The 27,750-nt window shown below is 42.2% G+C and overlaps 1 protein-coding gene across 2 annotated transcripts in view; it reads right to left on the bottom strand.

Annotated features, from left to right (window-relative positions):
- DAPP1 (dual adaptor of phosphotyrosine and 3-phosphoinositides 1) overlaps positions 1 to 9,426 on the bottom strand; it is a 54,608-nt gene extending 45,182 nt beyond the window's left edge. The window contains exons 1-2 of one of the 2 annotated variants that reach the window (XM_047718073.1): positions 9,336 to 9,426; positions 3,499 to 3,635 (exon numbers count right to left, since the gene is read on the bottom strand). In XM_047718073.1, coding sequence (XP_047574029.1) covers positions 3,499 to 3,599 — 101 coding nt within the window. In that variant the 5' untranslated portion in view covers positions 3,600 to 3,635; positions 9,336 to 9,426. Of the gene's footprint in view, positions 1 to 3,498; positions 3,708 to 9,335 lie in introns of those variants that run through there. The other variant, XM_047718072.1, reaches the window with a different exon arrangement.
- Positions 9,427 to 27,750: the final 18,324 nt, after the last annotated feature.

Raw genomic sequence — 27,750 nt, 5'->3', positions numbered from 1 at the left:
TCTCTCTGCCTGCCTCTCTGCCTACTTGTGATCTCTGTCAAATAAATAAATAAAATCTTTAAAAAAAAAATTTTTTTTTTAAGATTTTATATATTTGAGAGAGAGAGCACACACACAAGCACAGAGCACCAGTATGTAGAGGGGCAGATGGCAAGAGAGAGGCAGGGAGCCCAGGGCGGGGCTGGATCCCCAGATCCTGGGATCATGGCTTGAGGCACAGGAAGATACTTAGCCGACTGAGCCACCCAGGTGCCCCAGAAAATAAGTGTTTTTAGATTGATGCTTTAAAAATGAGACTCAGAAATGCATCTGAGCTGCCTGATTTAGGTACTTTAGAAAAGAATAAATCGATGCTCTGAGTAAGCCATGTGTGTCCTAGAAAGGCAAGTGACAGATTAATTTGCTGAAGCTCAGGGTTTAATTTTCAAAACTCACATATTCCAGAGCCTGAATAAAAATAGGGGCCCAAGAATGAGGATGTATGATATCACTCTCACCAACACATCATCTGTTTATATCTACCCAAAATACGACATAAGAATCTACCTAACAGTTCAAGTAATATATTTAAAATAATTTAAAAATTAAATCTTTAAAACCAGCCACCTATTATTTATCAATTACATGAAATCATTTTGTTTTTATGGCACTTTTTAAAAACTGAATTTGGTTGAAGTTTTGGCACAGATCATACCTAACCAGTGACTTAAAGTTTCAAAGAAAAAGTTTCATTTATATTCAGAATTCTGCCAGGGGCAACTGGTCAGATATTTTCTCAGATATTATCTGATATTTCAAGTTTTCTCAGATATTATCACTTGCAAAAGGTCTATCAGTGATGTCCTGAAGGGGCGAGTACTCACTCAAGTCCATTATTAAATTTTCAGGAATTATACAGTTAGGTTGTTAAACTGTTGGCAGCTTGAAATTGCCCACGGTAGAAGTATTTATACCAGGGAAATAGGCAGACTCTAGAAATCGTCGCTGGTCCAAGTGGTTTATTGGCACCCCATTATATTTTAAAATATACTTATTATATTTTTAAAAAATTATATTTAAAAAAACGATGCTCCTGAAGGTTCTCATTAGGGGGGTGAAAATGTTCTAAAATTGATTTTTTGTGATATTTGAATCACTCTTTAAAGTCGCTAAAAATTGTGGATTTATACAATTTGAAAGAGTTTTATCTGCAAAGTACACCTCAATAAAATTGTTAAGCAAGCTTCCAAACCAACAAATAAATTGTCAACATTTATTAATGGTTTTAGGATTCAGGGACATACCCAATAAATGAAAAATAAAGCCTCATTTTTTTTCAGCACTTCCGATGGATTTGTACCCTATGCAGCAACTCGCAAACTTGGTCTCTCTCTGGAATCACTTGGGGAGTGTAAAAAGGAAACACTCACTCCCGTGATACTCATGTCATTTGTCTGGCATGTGGCCTGGACAGGAATTTCTTTTTTTAATTGTTATTTATTCACTTGAGAGAGAGAGAGAGAACAAAGGAGAGCACGAGCTGGGGAGAAAGGCAGAGAGAGAGGGAGAAACAGACTCCCTGCTGAGCAAGGAGCCCGATGTGGGGCTCCATGTGGGGCTTGGTCCCAGGACCCTGAGATCATGACCTGAGCCAAAGGCAGACGCTTAACAGACTGAGCCACCCAGCTGCCCCTGGAACAAGAATTTTTTAAATAAAAACTTCTTGTGTGATACTAGTACACAGCTAAGGTGAGAACCTCCACTGTAGAGTGATTTTCCAATTTAATTGTAGCTTCTCTATTGTTATGGAAACCATTCTCAAATATTCAGTAAATTTCCAGGCCTTCTGAAATACAGAAGTTTGGACATAAATGCACCTTTTTGGGATGTTTCTGGGTTCTACTGAACGTCCATTCTCTGACCACGGAGGGAAGGCAGAATTCTGTTTTCCTTGTGGGTTTTACCCACAGTCACTTCCTGTTATGGGCATATGGTGGAGAGAGAAGACATCATCTAGCTCATCCTTGTCATCCAAGGAGGTGACAATGTCACTCAAGTATAGAATGTGGGCTCAGGATGGCTTAATTAAAGAACAAGAATTGAATACCTCCTTTGTTTCTCTTCTCCTTTGGAGCTTCCTGCTGATCATGGGCTGGGAATATTGATAATGAAGCATGGAAAGATTTATACTTTAATAATTCAATAAGGCTATAAGTGAGAGCCCCAAAGTCCAGCTTTAGTGCCCAGACTCGGTGACACCCATTTGGCTGCTCAGGGGCATTTTGCCCCTTTCTCTTTGGAGTTTCAGCCTGGAAGAACAGTGGTATCCTAATCTCCAAATTCCCAATAAGGGGAGTTGACTTTATAGAAAATTCTAGCTGTTATATCTGATTTATGTTGTGAAGGTAGAGTTGAATTCTGAGACTTCCATTTTAAAATCTGAAGATATGACTTTACTGAGAACTTTGACAATTATAACACACAAAAAGATATAATCTCTGCCATCTTAATGCAGAGATTTCATCCGTTTCAGTTTTTCTCTGGTAAAGAACACAGGTGTTTGCAGCTTGCCATCCCAGCTTTGCCATTTGTTGATGTGTGACGTAGGCAAGTTTTTCAACCCCTGTGGTGCCATTTTCTTCCTTTGTAAGATGGAGATGACAGTTTCTATGCCCGTGGGTTGCTGCAGAGATAGTGCTGTTTACAAAGAGGCTCTGGTCTTGTCCCTTGTGAAGCACAGGTGTCAAAGCCGGCCTCGTTAGGATATTTCTGATGCTTTAGGGTAAAGGTCCAGTTTCTCTAGAAACCCCCTACACCTCTCTTCTGTAATACTTGCTTCTTTTATTAAATACCCCAATGGGTTGTCTCATCTGGTCCCTTCTTAAAGACAGGACTAGGATGACTCCACCTACTTAAACTTATAACCTGCTTGAGGCATAAATTTTATCCTCTTCCTGATTCGTTAGCATTTAAAAGGCTCAAAGTTGTGCATACAAATGTATACATACAAGAGCTCATAAATGCGGTGTCAGGAGAGAGAAACCCAGATGGAACAGGGCAGACACTTCCTCATTCTTTCTCTTTTGAAAAAGTCCCTTCCCTAGCGGTAGGCTGGGCTGTTTATCTTCCTGGCAAGACAGCCCTCTTACAGTCAACAGCTCAGAGCCCCAAACATTTGAACAGCACTTTTATTCATAAACCAGATCCATATCAAGGAAACCAAGCAACATCAACTCACACTTCTCCATTCTGACCCTAGGCTAAAAAGAACACCCAACATTGGATTTTCTTCCCATTCTCTCCACTTGGATGTCCTCACACCTTGGGAAAATACTATACGCTTTTGAAATGCGATTGGCCCCTAGCAGAAAGATGCTTAATGGGCTCAGATGAGTGCTGCGGAAAGCAGAGCGATATGGCAGGGTGCTAAAGAAAATCAACTAAGGTGAGCCTTTGGGTGGGAGTTGGGGGTCGGGGCTCACCCAAGCAGTACCAAGAAAAGAAGACCTGCTTTCTTACCCCAAGTCCTGGAGCAGCTCAGCTTCTCCATCTGATCTGCTCCACAGATCTGAAGGATCCTGGGTGCTCATCTTCCCTTCTAGAGATTCTGCTCTGCCCATTCGCGCTCCTCACGTCTGCTGAGCTCCTGCCAGGTGCTACGGGAAGAGGCAGAGAGAGAGAGAGAGAGAGACACGGGTCCTACTACTCCTCACTCTCTCCTCCTCTGAGAAAGGAGCCCACTGCAGCTGAGTCTCCAACCAGCAAGGAAGTGAAACTTGGTTACTCCTCCCACTGACACTCACCACCCTGGCCCCAAGGCACGGGCAGGAGTGTTCTGTCAGCCAGGAAGTATGCAAACTTAGGTAGCTACCCTGAGGACAACACGTAGTTTCTGTCAAAGAAAATAAGGATGAGGTCACACCAGCCGGGTTTGGGACTATCCATTCCAACTCTTTTCAAGAGGCCAACCAGTTTCTCTCAGCCTTGGAGAAGAGGGCACGAGCACCCCCTCCTTCTGTCTCCCAAATGCAAGGGTCTCTGAGGAAGGTTCTGTTTCAGGATCATATTTACGGTGGGTGAAGAAATCAGTCAAACCACTAGCCTCGATTCTGAAGTCTGGTTTTTAGCACCATATAAGTATGTCTGCCTCCATTATCCAGGCTTTCCAACACACTCGCAATGTTCAAATGGGCATGATTCAGAGACAATCACTGTTTTCTCTGAGGAGAGAATGATTGGAGAAGCCAGCCCGGTGCCCAGAGTCTCTGAGCTCCACGTCCTTCCCTGAGCTTACTCACCAGGGGCACTGCTTCCTGGACGAGAAAGCCCACCCACCTGCAAGTGCTCACAGAAAACAGTTGTCTCTCTGAAGGCTGGGGAGTTGGGCAAAGGGCAGCAATGAATGAACAAGGAACCTGCCCAGCTTCCCGCCTTCTCTCTATCTCTTCTTGCCGGAAAGAATGTGCTTCTGGATTCTTTCCCTTCTCTCTCTCTCTTTCTCTCTCTCTCTCTCTCTCTCTCTCTCTCACACACACACACACACACACACACACACACACACACACACACCCTCACTCACACAGGGATCACCAGGCTGCCCTGGAACTGAAGACCAATAGCACTGGCATGGCCGAGGGCTTGTTACAATGCACAATTTCTGCCCCAGCCCATTGGAACCAGCACCCACATTGAAAAAAGATACCCAAGGTGAAGCCCATGCCCGTTAATGTCTGAGGAGACTGTCTTACAGGGCACCGAGACAGAGGAGCTGTTCCTAAAGGAGGGGTTCTGTACCTGGTACCATTTCACCTTCCTTCAGGTTCTTCCCAGCCCCTCTGTTGGTCAGTGACTTATGAGACTCTGATTGCGTGGGAGAAATTCTAGCCCTGATAACATGTAACCGATTGTACAGAAACATTTAAAATTCTTTTTGCTACAGCTTGTACGGAGAGGAGCACAGGGTCCACTGGCAAACAGATGTCAGCCCTGGCCCGGGAGGGGCTGAGTGTACGCGGCAGAAATAGGAGCAGCTGGGCAGAGATTTCCTGTTCTCTTTCTAGAGCATTTTGTTCAATGTTTCAGTATCTATTTTGTTCCCATTTTAGCAAATTCTGGTTTTTCTTTTACTTAACCTCTCCTCCTCGTTTTTTTCAGGAAAGAAGCAAAACTGGCTAAGATCACCCTCTTCCCATTTTCAGTCTTCCTGCCCTCTCCTTTTCTCATTTTGCTTTCCCATCTGTGACCCTCTCCTTTGAGGTTATTCTTTCTATCACTTATTCCATTTTCCCCAGGCTCCCTCCCTTCCCTACTACCCCCCTGCTCCACTAACTACACGTTCAGTATTGGAGTGGTACCAGTTGCCGCAGTGTTAAAAGATGGTTTCAACAAAATGATGGGTATTCATAAAAATATTTGGTAATATATTTTACATTAGATTGTTTGGATATAAATATATTTTTGGATATACATATGTGTGCATACACACACACACACACACACACATATACATATACATACATGTTATTAAAGAAACTGCAAGTTTTGCTTCCAAATATGATATATATATATTTAATACCACATAACTTACTTTTGACTTATTTCAATATTCTTTTTTTAAAGATTTTATTTATTTATTTGACAGAGATAGAGAGAGCACAAGCAGGGTAAGTGGGAAAGGGGGAAGCAGAGACTCCCTACTTGAGCAGAAGCCCAATGTGGGGCTCTATCCCAGGATGCTGGGATCATGACCTGAGCCAAAGGCAGATGCTTGAGGACTCAGCCACCCAGGTGCCCCTTATTTCAATATTCTTTTAGGTGGTACTGGTTCCTAGCACTGAATTCTTTCATATGGGTTTTGAATATAGAAATGGATACAAACATTCAAGCTGTTTTAACAATTCTGGAATATCTTATGCTTTGTTGGAAAATTTTTCTTTGTTCAAGAAATCTTGGGCCTTTATTTGAATGACTATCATATCCAAACCATTAATTGTCTCATCAAGAGAATTTGGGAGAAGTATTGTGTCTAGATTTGAATTTCTTTATTAGAAGAATAGGCTTCTAACACTTGAGACTCCTCTAAAGAGAACTTTAAAAAAATGACTATATAGTTAAAGATCCTTTTTGATTTTATTCTGTTTTTTTTTTTTTTCTCTCTCTCTACAGAAAGCTTAAATATCATGATGTCTGCTTTTACCTGGTTACCTAGCAATGGCAATTCTACTCATTCTCTTCCCAGAAGGAACAGTGTTTCAGCTTCCTTAGTTAAGTGTGTTATTAAATAAACATGATCTCCCCTTCACCATTTATGTTGGTGAGAAATAAAGGATACATTTTGTAAGGGAAACCATGGACTGGGGTAACCATAGCTTGGGATTGAGGGAGTCTTACTCTGTTTCCTACTGTCTGCTCTTCCAACTCATGAAAAAGAAAAGAAAAAAAATCACCATTTCATATTAAATTAGAGCACAGAAACAGCAGAGATAGAAAGAACTGACCACGTTTTTCAGCTGCAGGCCAGCTCTCCCTTAATTCTGTAGCAGACTCAGAGCTGCCATATTGCTTTTAAAAATATGCCAATTTAGTTTTGCTTGAAACCACCACCTGTGTGTTCTCTGCCACAATTATGTGATTGTTTAATCCAGTATCAAGGGCTAACATAATTGGGTTGTCTTGAATTAACTGAGACCCTGTTTTATTTTCTTCCCGTGTCTATAACAGTCCTAAGTTCTTCGTTGCATAGGCTGTCTGGATATGGCTATAACTCACTAACTTCAGGGTGTAAAATTTACTTGGGTCTTCCCAACCCTTCCTCTTGCCTCTTTCTTATTTCCCCTTTTCTCTATTGCTTTCCTACTTTTCATTTTCAACAGTCAATCTTGAACTCAGTTCTCAGCCTTCTTTATCTAATGTGAAATGATTGGTTTCTTTTGCTAAGCCTGTGGTGTGGTTTCATTCCCTCATATCATCTACCAGTGTTTGAAAGTTGTACAGAAGTAATATAGCAGGACACTTCACAAAACACATCAGGGAAGGTGGAGAATCAAGGGTTCCCTGCAGCGGTGGGAAATCCTTGTCTTGCATTGAAGCTTCCTCGGAATCACACTGTGGTACGTCCCCCAGGAAAGCTCCATTTTTTCAGAACTTCTCGAGGGCCATACATGTGCCCACATCCACTGTAATCCACGGTCGAGCCAAGTCCCAAGGGCAAGGATCAAGTTCATGGGTGCTGTGGACTTCATCTCTATTCCTACCAGTATTTTCAGCTGCTGTGTTACTGAAACAGGGATAGGGTATCTCCTAGACATACACGTTTGGCATTCTCCTCACGCTCTTCAACCTAGCTTTGCCATCCTCCTTGCTCTTTCTTGAACTTGGTTCATTTTTGCCTCAGGAGTTTATAATTGCTTTTCCTTTTTCCTGGTTTTCTCTCCCTCTAGATCTCATGTGGTTTCCTCTTTCACTTCACTCAGGTGTTTTGTTCAAAGGTCACCTTCTCAAAAGAAGTTTCCTTAGCTACCATAATAAAATGCTTCCCCTCTGTCCCTGGCCAGTCCTTCCAGTTCCCTTACACACCCTTCCTGTTTGTCAAACACTCAATGTTGGTTGTTAAAAGACTAAAATACTTCCATCCAAGTTTCTAAATAGCCACTGCCCTGCACCCCCGAATGTCCCCAGTCATCTTGGCCAACCCTGTTCCCAGACACCTGAGACCCTTCCACTATCCAGTACATGAAGGGGATCTCTGGGCCTCTGTTCTAGGAGGTTTAGCACAGCCCAATAGAGTGGATTATTAGGCAGCCTTGAAAAATGTGCTTTTTTTTTTTTAAGGGTCTTTACTATAGATATACAAATGACCTCAATCACATAAAGAAAAATTGATAGGAAGGAGGACATGGAGGAAATAGGCCTTTCATTGGCTGGAAGCATCTCTGGATAGGGGAATTATAGAGACATTTTTAAATGCTTGTTTATGTTGTTTTTATATCTTCTAAGTTATAAAATATTACTTTGAGAATTAGGAGATATAAAGTAGAAAATCTTTTGGAAAAAAAAGAAAGGAGTACAGTCTTAGTCAGGTAATATTAAGTCAGAGGCCAGAGAGTGTAGAAAGCCTGGGAGTCAACGGGGCGGGCAGGGTGGGGAAGTGAAGGTGGTCTGCCCCTGCCTGGATCAGCATCTTAGCATTGACATTGTTTGGATTTGAGGGTCACTGCTGAGAAAAACAGATGGATTTCTTCTTGTTTCTCAATCTTCTTGGCCACTCTAGGGGTTGGATCACTACCAAACCTTCCTTACTCCTGCCTTGTAGCTACTAGTGAAGAATTCTTATATTTGGAGGAAGTAACTTTTAAGATCCCTTTTAACTGTGAGATATTACTGGGGAAACAATGATGCAGGATTGCGGAAGCTACCCAATGCATGCTGAGATTGCATTCTTCTTTGTATTGAAGCCTGGCGATTACGTACATTTCCCAAACACCTCTTCTCACAGTGAATCAGCATGCCTTCAAGACGCAGCAGGGTTTGTACGTGAATCCAATAATTTTAAGAGAGCACACGTGCCTGTGGTTTAAGGGGAGGGCTTCATTTTATGTCATCTAATTTCCTAGAACTGTAGCGAGGCTTTCTTATCAAGTCATTTGAACAGATTACGTGACATGAGGCTCCCTTCTGCAAAGCCTTGACTCTGGTGCTCCTTTTACCATTTTTAGACACTAGTCTTACAAATATGCAAACATCTGCATTTCAGAGTTGGTGTGACAGGTGCTGTTTGCACTGGCGAAGGGAGGCACCATCTGTATGGAAAGGTCATGCCTAATCGTCTTGGCACTGATTTCTGAATTCTGAAAGCAGGGACTGAAATGAAACCTTGAACACACCAGCATTTGTTTTTAAGTTTGCAAAAGTAGCTGCTCACTCAACAAAATGAAACTATGTCAGGTTACACGCTTTTGAATCTTGTGGGCTTTACTCAAAGCCTTTTGTCTTCTTAGCCAACTTCATTTGAGAAGCCCATAGATAGAAATGACCAGGAGCAAAGATGATTTGACCAACTGGCCAGTTGAGATATTTCTGTGATGCTTCATTTCCCAGAAGGGATAGAATCAGGTTATGAAAATGGGTCAGCTTTGAAATCACCCACAGTAATGTGTGTGCGGGGGTTGGGAAGGTGGGAGCTGGTGCAGTGACCTCGGAGCAGCCTAGCTGAAGTTTCCAAATGTTTTGGTCCACCGTAGGGTGGAAATTAAGAAAAAGAAGTCTTGGAACTTTTCATGGAGAGCATCTTAGAATCTATTTCAGCTCCTCTGCTTAACAAGTGGGGCAAATGGGTTGACAAGTAATAAAATACTCACCTAAGGTCCCAGAGCAGGTCCAAGTGAAGCTGACTTAGTCCACATTCTTTCCTTAACTGATTCCAATGCTACAAACATCAGCAAACCTTATTGTTGTTTGTTTGTTTTTTTTCTTAAATCACTAAGTGTTTCCTGGACTAGAATGAAACTGAGAGGAAATTTGAACTATATATATATATATATACATATATATATATATATATATATATATGGTCTATTTGGAGCCTCCGTGAAATAAAGATAAATTTCTGGGAGTGGAGACCCTGATTTACATGTCCCTAGAAAACTTCTTTTGAAACTGCATCAACAAATACTTATTTCTTAAAGTATCCCTAGAAGCTCTAAGTGTTGACATGATGGCAAATACCCCTCGACTGTAGTCACGTGGTGGTTTTCCTTTGTAAATTAGCCTTGCAGTCTGGGCACCTGTGGTAGCCCTCCTCTGCTTCCACGAGGCAGGGCTTCTGTGGTGAGGATATGCTGCCACTAGGTGGCGGTCATACCGCACCGCTCTGGAAGCTATGACTGTTTTCTCTGGAGTGGAGATTAGTTCCATCGGGTTTTTTCCTCCTATCAGCTTAGCTCTTGAGTAAAAAAAGCAGAGTATTACTCAACACCACAGTTATAGAAGATACATTAAAAACCAAACTATTAAATGATTTAGATGTCATTCATGACCTGCCTCATTAAGTTTTAAACAGTTCAATCCTTAATTCAGCAAGCTGTCCTTTCCTTTAAAGCTTTGAGACCTTACCAAAAGAATCTGAATGAATAAAAAGCGATTTAATACCTAAAAAATAATTTCTTTGTTCCTGCGATTATGATGTATTTTAAGCACTTTTTCCACTCGTTTAGTAAATATAAATCTTCAAAGTATTTTCTTTTTCATTTAAAATAAGGAACGTAGGCCCTATTAAACTGCTAAATTTACAATGAAAGGATACTATTCCTTTCATTGTAATGGTGACTGGGAACAGTGAGACCTCTTTGGGTGCTCCCAAGGTGAAAGCAGGTGGAGGCCCCCGCCCCCCCCCCCCCCCCCCCCCCCCCGCCATTATGGGGATGGTGATTTGGCCACAGCAACAATTTTGAGGCAGGTTAAGTTTGTCAGGGCTCCTTCCATGCCCATAGATCTGGAGTCAAATAAAGATGGAGTCTTGATATTTAAAATATGTTAGCGAGAGAAAAGAGAAGTTTCCCTTTAAATGTAAATATGTTTCAGTCAGTTCTGCGGTCTGTATAAAAGGGACTATTACCAAGGTGAATTATTTCCAGAAGGTTAAGTGGAGAGAGGAAGCAGCAGAAAGGGCAGAATTATAAGGAGCTAGGTGAGGGATTTGAGGAGGAAACATTGAGAAGGAGTCAGAGAAACTGAAAAAGAGGAACCTGACCAGGCAGGGCAAATAAGTGGCTCTTAAAGTAGGAATATGCCAGAAGCAAAAAGCATAAACCTAGCCCTGAGGGGAGTTTAAGCATCCCAGTCCAGGGAGGAGCAGAAATTTATGACTCTGAAAGGTGGGGAGCTTGGAGTTGGCACGCTGAATGGCCCAAGGCGAAGCACAGGAGGAGGACTTCTCCCTGTGGGTCCACGGACCACCTGCCTCCACATCCCAACTGGGCTCAGGTCCCAGGCATCTGCATCTTTGACAGTCACCCCAGTTGATGCTTATGGCCTCCAAAGGTTGAGCACCATTGGAGACGGGAGGCAGAGCCCGCAGACCACGAATGGTGTGGATAGATTTTTCAGGCTTCTAGGGAAATGAGGGCTATGAGACTGAACAAAGACAACCAAGCATCTCATGACCTACCCAACCATACCTGTTTGCACCAGTCAACACTCCCGCACCAAACAAAGCTCAGTCATTCCTCTGAAGCCTCTGGTGTGTGCTGGCAGGCAGTGCGCTGGGTAGGTAGAGTGAGGCCATCTTCCGGAAACAGGAAAGGCAGGGATCTTTCCATGCTTGCAAGGTCCCCCTAAGTTAAACCAAGCTCTCTTGCCACCATGTCTCCACAGCTCAGCTGAGACTCGGTTAGGCAGGTGTCAGGACGTGGTCGTTCCTGTGGAGATCCTCCAAGTGCATTCCACAGACAGAATCTTCTTAGGGGTTATGCATTATGCAATATCACTAATGATTCTAAAACTTCGGGTTCAGACAGATACTTTGTGTCTGACAGAGAAGGGGCTGGCTGAGGGGAAAGTGTTGAAGCAGGATTTGACAATGGTGGTCCTCAGGGCTGGATGCAGGCAGGCCCACAGTTGTTTTTCCTGATCTCCATTCAACCTAATCTCTCTTCCCCTACAGAACCTTTGTGTCCTGGCAGGAAGTATATAAGTTCAGTAGTATCACTCTTTCCTAGGTGATCCAAGTCCCTTCTGGAGGCACTTGTTCTTTAATTAAAAAAAGTAATTTGTCCAGGCTCGCCCATCCCATATTCTGTGGCAAATACAGGGTTTTACCCCCAAGATCTCTACAAATCTGGGGGACTTAGTTACAGGTCTCAACTTCATAGTTATAGGACTCAACTTCTTGCTTCCCCCGAAATTGAGGTCACTCAGGCCCCTGATGTGCCTTCTAGGGTGAGGGACTATCTCCTCTCACCACACCACCTGACCGCAGGCCAGACGTGGTCCCTGAACCTCAGCTCTCCTGCCAAGGAGATGGAGATAGCAGACTTTGCTAGAGCCTTGCTTGAGAAATAGAGGGAGGCTCTTACTATAGCACAGCTCAGAAAGAAACTTCACATGGAATAGCAGACTCTCTGCTGAATTTCTTCTTCCCCATCTCCACAGAGCATCCTCTGGGGACCAACTTTGCCCTCTGGCCACCACTTCCCACCATCTTGCATGGGGCCCCTTTCTTCTCCCAACCCTGTCACTTCCTGGCCCCCCCTCCAGAAAAGAGGTTGAAGGGAGATGTTCTTGCTTGAAAGAGAGGTGATATTAGAGCCCAGGAAGCAGATAGCCAAGGGCTCCAGCTAACAGAAGAGCAGATTGCAGCTGTCCTGGGCCTCGGAGTTCTGGAATACACCCCCTTTTCTGTCGGTGGTTGGAGACTATGTCTGTGGCAGCGTTGCCACTTCAGAGACTGGAAACAGAGGCTGCCCAAGAAGAGAGCAAGAGCTAGAGCAGAGGGGAAGCAGCGCTGCTCCCTTCCCCAGCTGGGAACCCCAAGACGGAGTCCAGAAGGGGGATGACGGGGACCTGGTCACTGGCAGGTGGCGTGGATAGGTCCAGGCAGCACAGGGACAAACTGGTAAAGTGCCCGGGCTGAGGCATCATCCTGATGGGCCCTCGAGACATGCAAGTGAATCTCTCAAGGCATAGAAGGGGGTGCCTTTTCTTGTGTCCTCATATCCTCTTTCAACATCCAGAAATGATCCATTGTCTTTCTAATGTGCAAACCAAAATTGAATAAATCTACATGGAGATCTGAGCCAGTGCTTCTTAAACTTTAATGTGCACATACATCACCTGGGGACCTTATTAAAAAATAGATTCTGAGTTGGTAGGTCTGGGCTGGGGGCTGGAGACTTCATGCACAGCAAGTAAAATGTTAGTAGCTGATGTTGCTGCCCATGGGCCACACTTTGAGAAGCGAAGATGTAAGCAACCTGATGTTTCCATTGACCTTTCCCTGGGCCTGGGCATTTGCAAATAATGACAAAAAATAGACACTGGGGGTTTGGAAAAAGACAACCAATTCTTAGCCCACAAGGCTGAATGTTCATGGTGGACTGTAAGCTGGACGGTAGAGCAACGCAGTGGGAGGAGGATAAAGTAGCCATCTTGAGACTCCTCAGGGTTACCCTCAACTGGAAAATTTATTTTATCCTCATTGGACTAGCCCGGGAACAGAATGTATGAATAAGTTCCCTACTCCAAAGCCTCTCCTTCTAAGGGGATTGACCCCATGTTGTCTCCTCACCGCTGCTTGAAGACCAGCCAGTGACTCTTTCTCAAGAAGTGGTGCACTATGGCTTGGGCAGGGATTTTTAGATTCCACACTTGACCTTTCAGCTAGAGAATGAAAGACTTGCCCCATTTGGGGGCCAACCCCTTGGTGCCCCTAAATTAGCATAGGGAGGCCATCTACTTCACCCTGCTTCACAGTGCTACATTCCTGTCCTTTAACCAGGCCCCCTTCTAAGAGCCCAGTACAATACAACAACATGTCACAGCAAACCTTTGTCCCATGGTTCCGTGTTGTGGCGTTAGTGGTGGCAGCTGCAACCAGCCCCAGAGGGACACGCGTGTTCAATCCCTGCCAGCCCGTCAGTCCACCGTCCAGCTCTTCTTGTATACAGCACTTTGCACAGCAACTCTCCAAAGAGTTATAATTAGAATTTTCAAAGCACATAAACAAAATCCAAGCCACATAAGTCTACCCGCCCAGCCTCAGGGAAATAAAAGTTTTAGGGAAAAACCTTTTTTTGGAAGAACAAAAAAAAAAAAGCTTGCAGGAAGATAACACAAAGGAGTAGACTCAGATCCAAACAAAAACAGAAAAGGAGCTAACAAGTGGCAACAAACAAACAAAAACCAAAAAATCAAAAAGAAAAAAAAAAAAAAACCTAAGAAACAAAAAACAAAAAACAAACCCAAAACAACATAAACACCTGCTTGCTTATTGAGGATTATAGTTAAACACAGAAATTTGGACGGAGAGAGTGGCTTTGATGAGCTGGGGAACTCAGCTTGTAGATTGTGACTTTGGAGAAATCCCCCCAGCGGTAAATGGTTCCACATGCGTCCAATGGTTCATCGAAGAAGAAGAGTTCACGGAGCACGAGCTAGTTACCTGGCTGAGGAGGCAAGCAACAAGAGAGGTGCCCAGGTGGCCCCTGCTTTTGAGGAAGGGGCAAACGCATAGGAAAATATGGAAGACCCCTAACTAACGGCAAATGGGTAAAGACGTAGCTGGGCTCCCATAGCGGAATGCCCCCTTAACTTCCAGCAGGAAACAAATTCATATGACTTTAAATTGAGAGAGAAGGGGAAAAATAAAGGAGACATTTGAAATGCCATTGAAGAATAGTTTTCTCTATTTCTGGCAGTGATACAATAAGCTATTCTCCAGGAGTTATCCCTTGGAAGCACTGTCATTTGCTAACTAACCCTGTCCCCAGTACTCTATATCTAACATCAAATCATGTTTTACTAAAGTGTTTTATTTATTTCTTTTTAAACATTTTATTTTTGCATCATCTCTGCACCCAATGTGGAAGTCGAACTTACAACCCTGAGATCCAGTCACAGGCTCTACCGATTGAGTCGGCCAGGTGCCCCTACAGAAGTGTTTTAGATGGAGTAAAAGCAACAATGGTTCCCAAAATGTTCAGGAGTAATATTTCCATGCTGAGCAGGATCCCCTAAAAAGTGTACTGATGATGATAGGGTCCTTTGTGGATTACTCTATGCCGTCCCGTCATCTTTTCTCACAGCCTCTGTTTCAGGGTCTGGTATTATTATTGCTGAGGTAGAAACAATTAACCTGAGGTTTGCACATGGGCATGGCAGTAAAAAGTGAAACCTTGGTTCGACTCCTCAGTCTATCTGACCCCAAAACCCTTGCCCATACCCACTCTGTTCTGCCACCGCCCCCTGCACGCAGGGAGGCTGGGGCTCCCCGGAGGGTGGAGAAGAGACCTCGCTGCTCCCTATGTTGGGTTCACCTCACCCACCATGGGGTTGGCACCTCAGGGTGGCATTCTGACAACTCTGAAGGTGAGGCAGACAGAGCAGGAGCCTTATTGGCGCACCTGGACAGCGAGGAGTCACGCTTTGACAGGTACACTTCTTAGGCTTTCACAAAACAAAAAGAATACTGTAAAGGAGAAGTTAAGTAGGTGTCTGTGAAAATAAATTTTTTTAAAGAAGCAAGAAAATCAACTTAAATCAAATCACTCCCTAACAACTCATGGATGGTAGCTCTGATTTCTCAAGAATGAACATCTCTTCTTTCTCCTCGCCTCCACTACCCCTTTTTATGCTTAATTTAAAAAATGGTAACACGGTCAATACTCGGAGTTAGACTGATGAAAGATTTTCTTTTAGGGGAGATTTAAAAGAACTATGCCATCCACCTGTGGCCATTAAGGCTCCTAGAGTGGTCTTGCGTCGGCCCCCGGAGCTGGCCCCTGAGCACCTGCTGTCTTCCAGCTGGAGCGACTATACTTAGCCCTCCCAAGAGTTCTCCCCTGCTCTAGAGCCCAAGGCCACATTTTCATTTCCCGAGTTTGCATGTAGGGTCACCCACTTCTTTGGAGACTCTCCCCACCTTATGAACCTGGCTCTGTCTTTGCTCTGTAGGGATTTTCAGAGGGCAAGTCATTCAATCCTGGAGACTCGGCCTGACCATCTATAGAATGGAGTGATTTGTGGACACCTGCTATGAAAAATCATTCATTCCTGGAATCGACTCTGCAGGTCTCGAGTCCTACATGTCATCAGTGTCTTCCAGCCACGGAGGATGGGAAATAACATGTGCAGATGGTATTTTTCCACTAAGCGTGGGACTTGGGGGAGCTGCCAGATGTAGACAAGGTTGAATATGAGAAGTTGGGAACAAGCCAGAGGAGGCCTGCGGCAGAGCGGACTTAACTCGAGATGGAGTCCAAGGCTCTGAGAAAGAGTCTGGGCTTTCTATTCCTAGTGCCATACTGAGCCTGCATCATGAGAATTTGCATCACAGCCTGCTATAATTCCTGAACATATTCTTGTTGATGGCAAGAAGGCATTTTTACAAAGAAGGCGACTGTTTGTTTCCCCTAGCTTGGGAAGTTTTTATCTTGGAAATACTTGGTTTTAGGACCAAACACAGGGGTAAAACTCAGTCTTGTTAAAACATCTTCTTTGTTATAAATTTGTTCTTTTCTGTCGTGAGAGAAACAGACACACACACATACACATACCAGCTTTGTGGAAATCGCCTTCAAATCAAAGAGAGTCATAGTGAATTTCCTGCACATATTTTCCCTTCCAGATGATGTTTCCTTCTCCTACAAACTGTCAGGTGATGATATAGCACAGGACTCAGGTTCTATTTTTTTGCTGAAAAGCAGAATTGTCGGGGCACCCGGGTGGCTCAGTAGGTTAAAGCCTCTGCCTTCAGCTCGGGTCATGATCCCGGGGTACTGGGACCAGGCACCACATCGGGCTCTCTGCTCAGCCGGGAGCCTGCTTCCCTCTCTCTCTCTGCCTGCCTCTCTGCCTACTTGTGACCTCTATCTGTCAAATAAATAAATAAAATCTTTAAAAAACAAAACAAAACAGAATTGTCTCCCACATGGTAAATTTACACAAGTTTTCATCTGTAAGTAGAGGCAAACCTCAAACACACACATGTATATACACACACACGTGTGTGTGTGTAGGCACACACTCACAATTGCTCAAGAATCCTAGGCTGTGAATACTTTTTGGCAGGTAACAAGTATCATAAAATGTTAATTGGATCAACACACTGCTAAAGAATAACTACAAAAGAACACATCAAAATTCCCAGAACTGCGGTACCAAATTTACTTTATATTTTTGTTTTTGTCATTCAAGAATATATTTTTCAAAGTTATGTTTCAGGGGCACCTGGGTGCTCAGTCAGTTAAGTGTCCAACTCTTGGTTTTGCTCAGGTCATGATCTCAGGCTCCTGAGATCGAGCCTGGCGTTGAAGCCTGTGTCAGGCTTCACGCTCAGGGCAGAATCTGCTTGGGACTTTCTCTCCTCTCTCTACCCCTCCCACTTGTGCCCTCTCTCTCTAAAATAAATAAATGAATAAAATCTTTTTAAAAATTATGTTTCACAAGGGGTTTAGAGGCTGTAAAAGCAAGTATTATAACCTAAATTGTTCTAGATGATCAAGATGTTCAAGAGATCATGATCACTTAAATGTATTAATTCCAATGATCTGAATCTTTTTAAACTTTCCAACCAATAAAGGCTTTAATAATTACTCTGGAGGTACATGAGGGCATTAGGTTTATTTTCAGAGGAGTTGGAAGCTCTGCAACACATTTTCCATCAAACTCTTTCACTTCCAGTTACTCCTGAATAAGATTTTTGGATCTGTTCCTGAGGCAAGGCACGCAGGTTGCCCTGGGCAGAGGTGGGTTCTTGGAGTGCTGCCTCTTTGGAGCATCCAAGATCACAAGTGAAATGCCCCCTCCTCAGAATCTTTGGGAAAGAGGATGTTCTGGGGTTGGATTCAGGAAGGCATAAGCTGTCATAATAGGCCAAAAGCAATTGCTTATGTAAATAAGGGCCTTAATAGATGAAAGTAAAATAAATGATCTTCATCCTGTGCCAAAGGACCTGACCAGGTCAAAGGCCCGGTCTCCCGCTTAAGAGACAAGGTTGTGACCTTCATACCTCTGTTACAAGATTTCCTATAATGTTTATCTTAACATCTATGAAGTTTTCTAGAAGAGATTCAGTCTTTAAGAGTATTTTCTATCTTGTCTTCAATATGGAAGATTCACTAGAACTGAAATTTACGTTTCCCCAATAGTTAATTTCCAAAGAAACAAATGAAGAATCACAAACAAAAGATTACCCTAGACGTTCACAAATATCTGAAACAGCAGTAATCACCTCTGTCAAATGCTGTAAGAAAACATCAAGTAAACATTCTTAATTACCATGGCACCATCTCTACACTCATGACCATGAGGGAGCTGAACATCATCTCTTTCTTCACAAACTGGTTGTTGTTGTTTCCTCTTTTTCATCTGAAAGTATCTCTACTGTCCTATTTACTGATTTGAAGTCAGATCCTCTGCCAGTCTTAGTCCACTCATAGCTAATTGTGGTCTGGGGAGATATAGAAGGTCTGTAAGTTTAAGTTTTTTGTGAATAGAAATAGGTCAAAGTCCTAGTACTAGAGATGGCCATTCATAGAGTGTGGTAGAAGATGACATGTGAGCCCCAACTGGAGCTAAATTTGGAGCCAACCTCTATTCTTCCCTGTACCTCGGTCTGCATATTGAATCTGTCCCTTGTGGCCATTCTCACTGTCTCTGGGCCAGGTCAGGCCTCTGTCATCTTCTTCTAGAAATATGGCCATTGCTGGTCCTTACTGGCCTTTTTTTTTTAATCTTGAATCCACCCATCATGTTCCTGGTAGCACAGATAAGGAAGGGAAAATTATTTTCTTTCTACCCATCTTAGCTTCATTGCCTGAGGCCCTATAAATTGGACTGACAAAGACAGATCAATAAGAGAAAAACAAACAGAATTTTAATAATAAATGCATTGTGCACACACATGGGAGCATCCAACGGTGCGTAACTCAAAAGGGTGGTTAGAACTTGGGCTTATAAAGCTCAACAAAGAACAACTTTTTAGAACAGTGACAAGACAGAGGAAAAGGACTTTGAGTCTCTAGGAGTGGCAAATTGTGGGAAGAGAAATATATGGGGTAAGTAATGGTACCTAAGTGCTAGTTTCAGCCAGTTTTGTTGTGTAGATTCCTCTTGTGTAGATTTTTCCCAGCAGGTGAAAGCTAGAGCTGTCTCCAGTGATTAACTTCTGCTCTTTCTGAGAGAAAAGGAAAGGGACACCTTTATAAATTTATTTCCTGCTTTTAGGCAAATGGGGAGGTAGGGAGCTATTCTTATATCTGCTTCTTCTCAATTGCCTTCCACTCAAAATAATCCTTATGCCAAAATAGCATATTTTGGAGGGGCATATTCTGCCACCCTTCACCTACTAATACTTATATATGGTCATGCTATATCCTACTGCTCAAAACTTTCAGTAACTCTGTGTTATTTGTGTATAGAAAAAAAAAAATTTATCTTCTTAGCCTGGCACTTAACTTCTTCATCACCTGGCTTTAACCTACTTTTCAAAACATATTTTTCAGGTGTCTGGGTGGCTCAGTCAGTTGAGAGCCTGACTCTTGATTTTGTCTCGGGTCATGATTTCAGGGTCATGAGATCAAACCCCTCTCTTTCGATAGAAAGAGATTCTATCTCTTTCCCTCTCTCTCTGCCCAACACCGCTCCATGCTCTTTCTCTCTCATTTTCAGTAAATAAATACATAAAATAAATAAAATAAAACAAAAATAAAAATCACATAAAGCAAAACATATTTTTCATTATACCACCTCCATCCACACCAGTCTCCTGGTCATTTCCCAAATACATTATGCATTTTCATATTTTGTGCCTTTGTTTATACTCCTGTTGTCATGCTATGTTGTTGGGTTTTTTTTTCCCCAACTAGGGTATGTATTGTCTATTCTGCAAAACACAAGTCAAAAAATACCTCTGAGGAGTCATTGCAGAAATTTTCCCTCTAAATTAATCACTCTCTGCTCTGCCTCCCCTTGGCATATTCTGTACCCCTCTTATGACTTCAGCCTTACTCTACCCCCACTGAGCTACCAAAGGAGATTTCACACTGTTTGAGGACATAAATTGCCTCATTCATCTCTGTGTTTCCCCTCTTCGTTCAAACCTTTGGCAGAGAGCCTTGCACAGAGTAAGTGCTTGGTAAACGTGTGCTGGCAAATAGAAAAAGTAATAACAAAGAAATAAGAAAGAATGATAATAAGTCGCATCTTTACCTAAATTACTTAGAGTTAACTGGGAGCTCAGAGAGATGCAGGAACTTTCCAGAAGTCACTGACCCTGGGGCCAACAGCTTAGAGTCACTCTTTCCAGGTTCTCAGCTCCACAGTGTTATGCTGTTATAACTTTGTGATCCTTTCAGGATGAAATGGCAGCTTCAGATGTAGCCATTGACTGTGACAGTTAATTAAGTACAGGTGTCCTCAAAAGCCATCTGTAAAAGAAGGTGGATCTTGGCCCTGCTGTGTACTCACTAATCCCTGGGGCTGTGGAGGAGCACAGTGTCATTTTCAATCAGTTTGGCTAGCAGCAGCCTTGTTTAGACACCTGCTCCTCCTCAGTAACCAAAGGTAACTGATATCTGTGTGCTCATACGTGCCCAGACAGGCTTCCAGGCCCAAGCAGTCTACTAAAATTATCCTTCTTGAGGGATCTATTTGAATCTGACATTTGCTCATTTATAATCTTCAAAATCTAATGGAGAAACCAAGAGACAACTCACTTCTTATTCCAGGAATAGACTTCTACCTGCTTTCTCACTTGATGCATGTGGGTTTTTGTCTTGGGGAGCTTTCAAAACCCCAAGGCAATCATGCATTTGGAGGAGGGGAGGAAAGGGCTGGAGCCTGAAGATGTTAATCCTCCGCACAAGAGAGTGGAGGGTCCTCCTCGGAAAGACGTCTATGCTTCAGCTTATGGCATTTCTCTTGGCTACAGTGCCCCCCACTTCCTCCTCTGTCAACCCTAATCCTATTCTCCCCTAAATCTCAGTCTGACACACTGTCTCTTTCCTGAGGCCTTTCCTGATTCCTGCAGACCACTCTGCTCTCCTTCCTCTGAACCTCTCCTGTCCTGCTGAGTAGTACCACCCAATTTGCATTTTTTGGCTTCTCACTGTTTTAAAGATGTTAATTTGATCTTCTCTTCCAGAAGGCAAGCATTTTTAGGGCTGACATTATGCATCTCTTTTGCCTCCCACCACGGCCTCACTTGGCAAATACTTCTTGGAAGCCATTGAAATCAAGTCGAAGAACAAAATGTAATTGAAGCTTCAACTGTTAAGGCAGTGTCTTGATAACCTTGATTCCTAGAAAATCCTTTAGAAACTAAAAAGCAGACTGAATTGCTGCTTGAAAATACATCTCCTTAAACTCCAAAAATATTCCAACAAGGGATCTTATACAAATATTCCAACAAGGGATCTTATACAAATAACGGCTTAGGGATTTTGTGGTCAGTTTCTTACCCAGCATGAGCAACATTCATAGAATCTTGATGGAAGGGACTTTAAAGAAGACATGCTCTCTAATCTGGTGAGTCACAAGGTGGTCAGGAAAGCAACAGTCCATTTCAAAGGCAGACAGGATTAGCTCAGTGGCTTACTGTGGTCAGAAGAGTTTGAAAGCTACAGTTTGCCCTATTGGATGCTTAAAATCACTCCAAGACCTTTCCAGGCCATATTTTGAAAAACACAGGGTTTGTAACTCTCTCTCAACAGGTTTAGAATATGGTTCAATCTTTGAAAATTAAGAAATCTATTAATGTTTAGATTTAGCATCCTATGAGGGCTATAATGGTTTTTTTTTTTTTTTGCTCAGAATCTCTTTTTCATGCAGAAAGCAAGAATCCATAGCTTTACTAGGAAAGCAGACATTGTACATTTGCTGCAAAAAGACACTGAGAATTTTGACTATTAATTCCATGGAAAGAAAACAAAGTGATATGACTGTAGCAATTCAAATTCTATGAAGTAAGAATAGGTATATGGAATAACAGAAGAAACCTTGCGAATGGGTGTGAGAGGAACTTTAGAACAGCAAAGAAATTACATTTATTAGATTTACTTGTTCAGGGAAGAAGGATGATGAAAGAGTCATTGGCAGTTATGAAGAAAAAAGACTTCTCCTTCTCTTTCAAAACGGATTAGGGATTTTAAATGATATTTTGCCATGGTTAAATGTGGTGTGGTAAGTTAATAGCCCTGGTAAAGCCATCAGAGTTTTGCGTTACAGTGTGTTGTCAAAGGAAAGGATGAAGGTCCTAATATCAGCAAGGCTTTTCATTTAGGAAGAAAGAAGACTTCTAGCTGGTGTAAAGAATTTCTTCATTCACTAATTCGTTTATTCACTCAAGAACTATTTATTTATTGACCATCAATTATGTGTCAGGCCCAGTAGATAAAGGAGTGAGTAAAATAGTAAAAAATCCTTGCCCTGTGGAAGGGGCATTTCATTTGCGTTTGAGTAGATTGGTAGACAGTATTAAAAGATGAATAAAAATGTAGCCTATGTTAGATAATTATACAGACTAAGGAGAGTAAGATTTCAGGCAATGGGAGAGTGGAGTGTGTGTGTGTGTAGGGGGGACTGCATTTTTAGATTAAATGGCCAGGAAAGGCCCCACTGAAGAGATTCTACCTGAGGAAAGGCCTGAGGGAAGTGAAGAGAGAGCCAGGGCTGTGAAGAATCCTGGAAGAACATAGGGCAGAAGGCCAGCTGTGAAAAGACCCTGAGGTCGAGCCAGGGCCTGGAGGTTGAAGTACAGCAAACAGGCTGCAGGGGCCAGAGCAGAAGGAGTGAGGGGAGCTTTGTAGGAGAGGGGGTTGGGAAGGCAGCAGGGGAAAAGAGATCACTGCAGGGTGGTGGAAGGATTTTGGTTTTGGGCAGTTTTCACAGAGAAGAGGGGTGATTTGACTTGGGTTTTAACAGTGTCCCTTGGGCTGCTGTGTTGAACATAGAATGAAGGAGGCTAGAAGAGTCAGCTTGGGAAGCCATAACGAAGTACCACACACCGAGGGGCCGACACAACAGAAACTTATTTTTTCATGCTTCTGGAAGGCAGAAGTCTGAAATTAAGATGACAGCACGTTTGGTTTCTTCCAAAGGCCATGAGGAAAGAATTTGTTTGAAGCCTCTCCGCTTGTAGATGGCTATCTTCTCCCTACGAATCAACCTAACCATGAGATAAAAGGCCTGTACTCTGAAAAGTATGAGGCACTGATGAAAGAAACTGAAGACACACATAAATGGCAAGATATGCCATCCTTAGGGGTTAGAAGAATTAATATTGTTAAAATGTCCACACTACCAAAAGCAATCTATAGGTTCAGTGCAACCCAAAGTCATTTCTAAAAAATAAAACTAGAACAAATAATCTTAAAATTATTATAGAACACCAAATGAACAAACAGAGGAGAAACAGACTCACAAATACAGAGAACAAACAGGTAGTTGCTGGAGGGCAGGGGGTAGAGGCATGGGTAACATAGGTAAAGGGGATTCAGAGGTACAAATTTCCAGTGATGAAATAAAGAAGTCAGAGGGATATAACACAGCATAAGGAATATAGTGAATAATACTGTAATAACTTAGTACAGTGACAGATGGTAACTAGACTTATGGTGATCATTACATAATATATGTAAATGTCAAATCACTATGGTGTATGCCTGAAACTAACAAAGATTGTATGTCAGCTACATTTCAATTTAAAAAGTTAGAAATGAAATACTTGTTTAAAAAGTGACATAGGCCATAAGAAAAAGAAATTCCATGACATTATGGAAAAGGAGGAGGAAGGTAAATGGGCAAGAAGGCAGAAGTGAGTACTCAGTACAGAGGCCCAAGAACTGGAGGCCCAAGAACAAAGAGCCAAATTAATTGCCATCACTGAAAAATTAAGAGCTATAATTCAAAAGCACAACTTTCTGTCTTGTCTTGAAGAATCTGAAGGTCTGGAGCATGGCATGGCACACAAATGTTACACCAGGGCTCCAAGACTCTGAGCACTCAGCCAGCTGGGCTCAGTCACTCTTGGATGTGGGGCTTCCCAGCCTTTGTTCCGGGCAGCCTCATGTTCAGTTCTATCCACGTGCCTGCAGCCGGGGGATATGAGGGTCTAGGATCAGTTGCCACTGCCATTTAGCTCACGTCATTGCCTTCCTGACACATGGTTTGTCTTGCTCCCTCTTATTACCTGTTTGGGTTCTATAGGCTTTTGAATTTACCTCAATCTATAGAAATTCCTGAAGAGTAAAATTGAAAAACATAAGAATAATAGATTCTCCAGTAGAAGCTGGAGCCAGGATCCGAGTGTGGTAATGAGAAAAGACAATAGTCCTTAAAGTCAGATAAACCATGTTTACTCGATTTGTGGGGAATTTATTTAAATCCCTTAAGCCTCCGTTTCCTCATCTATGGATGGGTATAAAGAAATCCACCTCGTATGATCCTGAGGATTGAATAAGATCATGCATGAAAACAGATGCTGGATCAAACAAGCCATCAGTAAATTGTAGATACAATTATTTTCTGAAGTTTCATTTCTCAGTTGTAAAACAGGGGCACTACCACGTTTCACAGCTCTATTGTGTGGCTAAATAAACATTTGAAAAAGCATTTCCTCTTTCCTGACTTAGGAGCCAATCAATATACATTAGTTTCCCTTCTTCTTTTCTAAAAAAATGTAAAACAGATTTTGATTTTAAAGTATAATATTTTGTCGTGATTATGATAAAACAGGTTTAACTATGTTGCAGAAATCTTGCAAACACCATCAGAAATAATAATTTTTTTAAAAAAGTGAAAGGAAACCAAATACTTAGAACCAACTTGCATGAGTAGAGGATTGAGAAGATAGCAGTGAATAGTCTGTAATATTCCAAAAAAGAGTAATCACCAGTAGAATTCCCAGCACGTATGTGCCTAGAAGAATAGAGATCATGAGAGATGCTATACTTCCTTTCTAATCCTGCTAGGCTAGAAGAAATTAGATTCTCCAAAAAATGGTAATTTAGGCAAAGGGAAGAAGAGATGAAAAAAATTATGGCAAAATAAGAAAAAATGTTGGAAGAAGAAGATAGAAAAACATGAGTTGCAACATAACAATATACCAGAGGATGGATTCTGGATTCTGGAGTTTGAATTTAAGCTCCATCTCTTATTAGCTGTGTGGCCTTAGGCAAGTTACTTAGCTCTACTGAGTCTCAGTTTCTTCCTTCCTCAGTGCCTAATTTCCATCTTTAAAATGGTTAAAAAGATACTAGCTGTCTCATTCAATGGTTGGGTATAGTAAATAAGTTAGCTTAATATATGTAAAGTATTCAGAACAGGGCCTGGAACATTGTAAGCACTACATAAATGTAAGCTTTTATTATTTTAGAGTCAAGATCAATGGAGAAAATTCTGATTCTTTTTTCTAAATATCAGAGACTGGGAGTATGTGTTATAAATATGTCAAAATTCCCTCAAGTAAAAGAGTCAATCATGACTCTGATGGAGAAAGTTCCAAAGACAAAATTTTTTCCCCACTCCCAACTACAGAAGCAAAAAAAAAGTAAAATTTAAATAGCAAGTCAAAGCATCCGAAAATAGAAACATAATAGAGCTGTTAAAAGAAGCAAATAAGAAAAAGTAGTCTCCTATGGAAAATTTCGATGACGTATTTTGCCCTTAAGATACATAGTGGTGGCGCGCCTGGGTGGCTCAGTGAGTTAAAGCCTCTGCCTTCGGCTCAGGTCACGAGCTCAGCAGGGAGCCTGCTTCCCTTCCTCTCTCTGCCTGCCTCTCTGCCTACCTGTGATCTCTGTCTGTCAAATAAATAAATAAAATCTTTAAAAAAAAAAAGAAACATAGTGGTAGTGGTGATGGTAATGTTGGGGAAGGGACAGTGATGGGGAAATTTGGCATAAGAAAGTTATATCATTTTGTGAATTGATTTTTTAAAATGTGTATAAGTAATCCATGTTTATTATATAGAAATTTAAAAATTTACGTAGAGTGAAATAAACAATAACAGGAACAAAATCGCCCATAATCCCACTGTGGTAGGCAGAATAATGGCCCCCACAGCTGTCTGCAGCCCAGTTCCAGAACCCGGGACTGTGTTAGGTTACATGGTAAAGAAGAATTAAAGGTGCAGGTGGAATTAAATTTGCTAATCAACTGGCCTTGAGGTAGGAAAATTCTTGTCTTCTATTCTGGTAGGCTCCAGGTAATCACAAAGGTCCTTAAAGTACAAGAGGAAGTCCAAAGACAAAACCAGGGATGGCAGCAGGAAAAGAATCCGGCCTCACATGAAGATGGAGGAAGGGACCAGAAGCCAAGGGCCATGAGTGGTCTCTAGAAGCTGGGAAGGGCAAGGAAATACATCCTCCACTGAAACCTTCAGAAATGTTCACAGAAAGTAACACAGCCCTCTGACATCTTGATTTTTAGCCCAATGAGACTCCTTTTGGACTTCTGAAGTACAGAACTGTGAGATGATGGATTGGTGTTGTTTTAAGTCACTGTGTGTGTGGTAATTTGTTACAACAACCACAGAAAACCACTGCATGTACTCTCCAGGGCTAACCACTAGTATTTTTGTGTGTGTACATTGTGTTTTGCATTGCTAGATTTTTGAAAGCGGAGTTCTTTAAGGGACTACTTTGGAAGTAGGGAAAGTAAAGAGAGAAGGGAAATAACCCAGGTTGTAGTTTAATTACCAGTCAAACATAGTTTAAGCACAGTGGAGTGCTTCCTTGTTTTCCTTCAATACCCTTTTGGGTCTCTCAGTCCACTTGACTTTAGCATGAGAACCAGACTGCAGGTTTCCATCTCTGATCTCAATCTGGTTACTGTGTAGATATTACGGTCCCTCTTTAGGGTCTCTCTCTCTTTCTCTCACTCTCTATTTTTTAGGCTGGACCCTCCTTTTTGGTACTGTACCATTTTTAATACCAGTTTCTGACAGATTCAAACAGTAAGTAGAGTAAGTACAGCATCTCTTTCAGCTCTAGATTTTGCCCTTTGGGCGGCGAACTTTTTAGGTCCCTTTTACACAGCACGTAGGATACCATGGAATGCCAAGAATCTGGGGTACAGACGTGCTCAATGATACAAGGACAGTCAATTTCACTTAAGCAAAAGGAAAATGGACATTGGAAGCTACTAATATTTTAGACCCTGTTCAAAGAGGTTTTGAAGTAAACATGCTGCAAAGCTGCCAAGAACAGCACAGGACACGTCACTGATGGAGCAGAGGTACAAGAAGCAGCAGAGAAAGAATAAATGTACCAAAGGAGGGGTGTGGGACAATATTTATTAGATTACAACTACGGAGAAAAGTTGATAAGACAAATGTAATTCTCTCCTTAAGATCATACATGGCATAGTTTGCTGGAGAAGATGCTGATAATATGACCTTCATTCACCCTCACGCTCAGCTGGTGGGGAAGCCAATCCCAGTGACCAGCAAAGAGAGGAGAGATAAGGGCATCAGAAAAGACATTTAAAAGACAAGCTTGTGAAGGCAAAATGGTGATTAGAAGATGTGCCCAGTGCTCAGTTATAACTTAAAAAGCTGACGTCCTTCTGGCAAAAGATTTTAAGAAGGACAACAAAGGGGTGCCTGGGTGGCTCAGTGGGTTAAAGCCTCTGCCTTCGGCTCAGGTCATGATCTCAGGGTCCTAGGATCGAGTCCCACATCGGGCTCTCTGCTCAGCAGGGAGCCTGCTTCCTCCTCTCTCTGCCTGCCTCTCTGCCTACTTGTGATCTGTCTCTGTCAAAGAAATAAATAAAAAATATAAAAAAAATAAAAATTAAAAAAAAAAAGAAGGACAACAAAGAACAACTGCTAATTGTTGAGTGTTTAGGACCTGCCAGGTACTGTGTTAAGTACTTTATACTTGTAATTTAATATAATATACCTATTTAAGTAGCCCTATGGAGGAAATTGTGGTAGACAGAGTTCTAACAATAGGATATGGAACAAGTGATGGTTTGGCATTCATCAATCCCTTGATTTGGTTACACTATGTGGCAAAAGCCACATGATCATGTTACATTATTTAAGACTCCCATTTG

Source organism: Lutra lutra, chromosome 2, assembly GCF_902655055.1.
Source record: "Lutra lutra chromosome 2, mLutLut1.2, whole genome shotgun sequence".
In the NCBI taxonomy this organism is placed as follows: Eukaryota; Metazoa; Chordata; class Mammalia; order Carnivora; family Mustelidae; genus Lutra; species Lutra lutra.
This window is presented reverse-complemented; position numbering and strand designations above follow the sequence as displayed.